The sequence below is a fragment of the Oppia nitens genome, unplaced genomic scaffold (genome assembly GCF_028296485.1).
Source record: "Oppia nitens isolate AA-2021 unplaced genomic scaffold, nextdenovo-longstitch-racon4-pilon3 scaffold9_pilon_pilon_pilon, whole genome shotgun sequence".
Lineage (NCBI taxonomy): Eukaryota > Metazoa > Arthropoda > Arachnida > Sarcoptiformes > Oppiidae > Oppia > Oppia nitens.
The window spans coordinates 2,438,880-2,444,456 of record NW_026533253.1 but is presented as its reverse complement, the minus strand read 5'-3'; the positions used below and the strand labels follow the sequence as shown (position 1 = coordinate 2,444,456).

General features: G+C 24.0%; 1 protein-coding gene across 1 annotated transcript; it reads left to right on the top strand.

Annotated features, from left to right (window-relative positions):
• Positions 1–3,038: 3,038 nt before the first annotated feature.
• LOC128964753 (uncharacterized) lies at positions 3,039–5,241 on the top strand. Its single transcript, XM_054311390.1, has 6 exons — positions 3,039–3,066; positions 3,165–3,351; positions 3,650–3,685; positions 3,770–4,007; positions 4,505–4,853; positions 4,911–5,241. Exons 2-6 carry the CDS (start codon positions 3,205–3,207, stop codon positions 5,239–5,241), a joined length of 1,101 nt encoding a protein of 366 aa, XP_054167365.1. The 5' UTR covers positions 3,039–3,066; positions 3,165–3,204.
• The last annotated feature ends 336 nt before the right edge of the window (positions 5,242–5,577 follow it).

Below are 5,577 nucleotides of genomic sequence, written 5' to 3'. Positions count from 1 at the left end.
GCATACTGTTTATAAATAATATAACAAAAAATAAAATATTAAAAACATTTCTTTAATATAATAAATAATAACTAATAATAACTAACTTTTATAACGAAGTAATGTTCGCTTTCTTTAAATCAATTAAAAACAGGTTAACCAATGATCTGGTTTACAACAGCTTCACTGGTTTACTATTGACTTCAATCAGTGATTGATCTCATCAAATGTTAATCAATTTTGTCGTTGATTTATCATTTTATGTACACATTTAATAACAATATATTTATAGTTTGTATAGTATTTAATAGTATTATATACGTGTATATATAGAAATTATATATAGTATATAATTAATACTATATATTATATTAATACACGTATATATATTATATAATATATATTATTTATATATTAATGAATTTAATCCTTAGTAATTTTTGTATATACATTATTAATATAGTTTTTAAAAAATATATTTAACTTTTAATATCAGTTTATTTAAAATTATTTTTTTTAATTAGAAATATAAAAACAAAGAAATTATTTAATACTTTAAGTAAAATGAATGTTTGAAAATAACAAATATTAAGATTTTGTTTTACTAAATGAATGCAATTAATAGATGTTTTGGTCGGACAAATAAGTGGGTTATTAAAATTTTGAATCAGTTTTAATGACCTATTAATATGAATGGATGGCATTAAAGCAAAAATTATTTTATTTAAACACCACTGAAACAGTCATAACATTTCTAAAAAAGTCTGTCTTTAAAAATTGAAATAAAAAACTGATCATAACTTTGGGATTATAATAATGCAAAATAAACTGTCATTGAATATAATATTTACAATACATATGAATATTTTATATGAGTAAATGATTATGAATTGAATGGTTCAAGTCGTATGAATCCATTATATTTATAATGTCAATCATAAGACATATCCTGATTTAAATAGGAGTAAGCAATTCATGTAAAAGATGTGTCTTTTGTCTAATCATAGCACTCATAATAATTTAGTTAAAAGTCATTTTATTTTTTATTTATTATGATATATACTAAATATTAGGTGTCATTTTGTTTTAAGGTTTTCTTATGTTTTGATCACTCATTTACTAAATCAGTTTATATGCACCCATTCATCACATTGTTGTTGTAATATTAGAATAATAATAATTTATTATTATTATTATATTATTAAAAATTACACAAAACAAATCTTTAACATATATTGTTTGATGCCATGATCTATACATTTATAAATAACAATTTATATTTAATTACAATTAAATACACTTTTTAGTGCATAAAGTTTTGTTTATATGACGTCAGTAGATTATGTCTAAAAAATTACATATATATTGCAATCAAAATGCAAATTTTTGGGATAAAAAATTATTTCATTATATTTTAAGTTTCTTTATATAATTTCTGATAAGAAAAAGTTTTAATTCTGTGATTATATTTTTATATTTAATATTAATAATTTTTATAAATATCAAATTAAATTGTTTAGTTAATAAAATGCTGACTCAATTATGCAAATTAACTCAACTTATAATTTTAATGATTGTTGCTTTACATGTGATTTTTGTTATGGGAGTCAAAAGGGATAACAAAACCAATTTAACTTTAGATAAGCAATCGGTTGATAATAAAGAGAGAGACGGCCGACAATTCTCACAGGGATATGGACCGGGATTTTCTGGTATTTATATCATTTCTAATGTTATATTTAAAGAATATTCTATTAATTTAACATTTAATTTGTTATTTACTAATATAATGAAGACTACGGTGGCTTAAGTAGTTTTGGCGGACCATTGGAATCCATACTAATAGGTCTGTGTGTTGTCGCCGCTTTGGGAATCGTTGGAATCCCTTTCTTCTTATTGTTTATTTCATTATTTAATGGCGGAGGAGGAGGTCTGACTGGTACTGGTCTCGGCGGCTTAAACTTAGTGCCCACCACTACTACCACTGTTGCCGGTCGTAAGCGCCGAGACATTACTTCACTTTTACCTGAAGTGAATCCACTTATTCAACAACAACTTCACAACATATTTAATACTTTTGTTAAAAATCCCGATAAGATTGCACTCATTGAACAAATATTTGATTCAGTTGTTGGACGCAAATAATAATATTATTATTTTTTTTAATTTACATCTTTTATATCATTTATTTATCTAAGAATTTATGTATTTAAATATATTATTCATGTTTTTTAAAACTATTTATAGTATATTAACTATAATCTATAATTTTTAATTTTAAATATTTTCATAAGCAAAACTTTAATCACTTAATTAATGATAATACTCTTTTCAAAATTGGTTATCAAAATATTTGCATTAATTAAAAAAATTAATATTAATAATTCCTATAATTATATTTTAAAATTTTTCTAATGCAATGACATTTATTATAAAGTACATTATAAAAATAATTAACATAATTTCTGATATTTGTTTAAAACAATTTTTTGAATTTAATAAGTAAAAATATTTGTTTTTTAACTAAATACTAAATATTTAACATTGAATTTTATATTTTACAACTTTAAGTAGTAAACGGAATACTGTATTTACATTAGAAAACATTGTGGAAATTTGTCATAAATATGGTCTATAAAAAAAGTATTACAAATTTTTAATGGTTTCAATCAATGGTTATTACATTTTGTGTAATGAGTTAGACTAATGTTATACAAGCGGCAGGACTTAGGATCCTGAAGAGGACGGGACCAGTAAATACAGTACAGTCTCTAGTATTGGTACTACTTTTGGTTACACTACTGACCTACTAGAGTGACGTAAATTTGTTTAGTTGATCCCCCAAAGGTCAAGGTCTCAATTAAATAGATATCAATATTACTGTTAAAGTTGATGTTCAACTCAACACAAAATGAAATTATGATCCCCTCTTAACTTATATAAAAAGCCGACAAATATTAGCCATCAATTTAAAAGGTTCTTATATTTTGAGTGAAATGTTTTGTTAAACAAATCAAATGTAATTCAATACTTGATTCTAACAATTACTTGTATCTCTTATACATTGAAAATAAATACTATTAAAGTGTAAGTTTTTATTTACTTTCCATCAAAAGTGGATTAAAAAAAACTAAGTGTGGATTATATTCTTGCATTAAATTAATATTTCATTTATAAAATAATAGTGTTTAAAGCAGATTATCTGAAAGTGTATTTGTGGATACAATGGTGACCACAAAAGATAAAGTGCCATTTGTTATCATATTTATCATAGTTTGTGCCAATTATGCTATTAGTGCTCACTTTCAACAAAATACTAATAAGGATTTGTTTAAACAAATTATATCGCGAAAGATGGACGTCGATAGACAGGTTTGTCCGTTATTTAACTATTAATAACTATTAATAAACTATTATTATTGACTATTATTTGACTATTATTTGACTATTATTTTGCTTAATTTTGTTAAAATACCAAAAATATGTCATTAATAGTTTTATAAATATTTTCTTTTCTTAATATTCAATTTATTTTTATAAAATTTTATGATTTTTGTTGATTTTTAAAGTTTTTTTATTTATATTTTACTTATTTGAACTAATATATCATTTATTCGTTATTTATAAAATAAATATTTATAAATGTTTATTAATGTCACAAAATTTATAGGGACTTATAGGAAGTTCTTTATTGGGCGGACCACTTGTAAGTATATTATTTGCTAAATATAAATATAAATAGTAAATCTATTTAATAAAATCAATATTATTATTATGTATTGACGATTAGGCTGTCGCCGCTTTTCTCTTAACTCTTCCGGCATTACCGGCACTATTGATGGCACCATTAGCTGTGGCCGGTTTGCGTCCTACTATCGGAGCTGTCGGACAATTCATGAATAGTATCAATTCTGGGTCTGGATTTACACAGGGAATCGCATCATTGCTTAATCCACCCAATAGTCTGGATCAGGACACGTCTGCATCTAATTCAGTGTCGTCCACATCGACTACCGGTTCTAATAATGGTTTGTTTTTATTTTTTAAAGATAATTTTTTTAATTAGCAATTTTATTTAGTTTAAAAAATTATTATTAAGACATTACTTAATTAAATATAATAAATAAAATAAAATAAATTTAATATAAATGCTAAAAATTTTAAAGAATATTTTAGCATATTAAAAATTCAAAACTATGCTATTTATTTTATATATTAATAGTAATATAGGTCATTAACGATTATCAATGCTTTGAATATACTGTATTAACAAATTGTATCTAATTTTTTATTTTTAAGTTATCAAATTTTTTGATGGACTATATTTGAGTTGACATATAACTATCATAAATTTTATAAAACTAATATATTCTTTTTTTTATAAACTTGTTGCTAGACTATTAAATAGCAAAATTATTGCCGCATTTTATTGTTTATTATCTAATAATTTTTGAATTTACATAAATATAATTTTATTCAATATTTAAAAACGTTTACAAATTTTTATTTCAAACTATTATAATAGCAGCCGTCTCTTCGTTTTCTTCGGCATTGAGATCTATTTCAGAGCTTATATTCAACCGACGGCTCTCTAATCCAGGATTAAACAGAATCCCTAATAAACAACAAAATCCAAACTCTGAAACAACTAATACTAAACCTAATAGCGATTCTACAGAAAGTCCACAACAAAGGATCGGTACATTAATGTCATCGCTGAGGGATGTATACGGGATCATCAAGAATGGACTTCGGAGGTATGAAATTACTGATAGCGACTGTCAATCAAGAATCATATGTGAAGTACATCAGAAAGCAGTCGGAAGAAGTACACCATTGGCCACATTTACTGCACAACTCATGGATATTATTGGGTATTTAATAATATAAAACCAAAAGCAATTTTTAAAAAATTAAAATTTTTATTTAAGTCTTGAGAAACATTTAGAGGGATCTAATGCTGTAACAGAAAAATCCAAATATTTTATTAAAGACTTTGTGAGGGCCGCTAAAACAGGACTCAAGAATAAGGACTGTTCGTCTGTATTCAGTAGATGTCCAGCCATTTCAAACATCTTAGATTCGCCACATTTTAGTGCCATTAATAATCTTAAAGACAGACCAAATATTCAAGAAATCAATCAATTATTACAATCAAAGTTATCTCCCAATAAAGCCATTGGCAAACAAGTCATTAAAGCATCACTTTTGAAGACACCGCAAACCCTCATCTATAACACAAATATTAAACAAAAACTGTGATCTAATCAAAATGTATTTTCAACTTGTTTTTCATATCGCTAACCATTACAATAATTTCTATTTAACATCATTTTATTTAGTTTTATATGATATTATATATGAAATTAGTAAATGTTTTGAATTTTGGGTTAAGTAAAAAAAGGAACCCTTTTATTATATTTTTATCTATACATATATTTAGTGTTTATCATAATATATTTACATTGAAATACATTTTTGTCATTTAACGTTTATGTAATAAATATTTATGTTGTGTAATATAATCTTTATATTATTGGTTAATCATAATCTTAAAAATAAATAATATTGTAATTTAATGATAAGAAATAGGATCGT

What these genes read in the sequence shown, in the direction of transcription:
- LOC128964753 (XM_054311390.1), top strand. Translation starts at nt 3,205, where the DNA reads ATGGTGACCACAAAAGATAAAGTGCCATTTGTTATCATATTTATCATA. An exon ending in GACTACCGGTTCTAATAATG is followed by an intron (nt 4,008 to 4,504) that starts GTTTGTTTTTAT and finishes CTATTATAATAG; the next exon opens with CAGCCGTCTCTTCGTTTTCT. An exon ending in CAACTCATGGATATTATTGG is followed by an intron (nt 4,854 to 4,910) that starts GTATTTAATAAT and finishes TTTTTATTTAAG; the next exon opens with TCTTGAGAAACATTTAGAGG.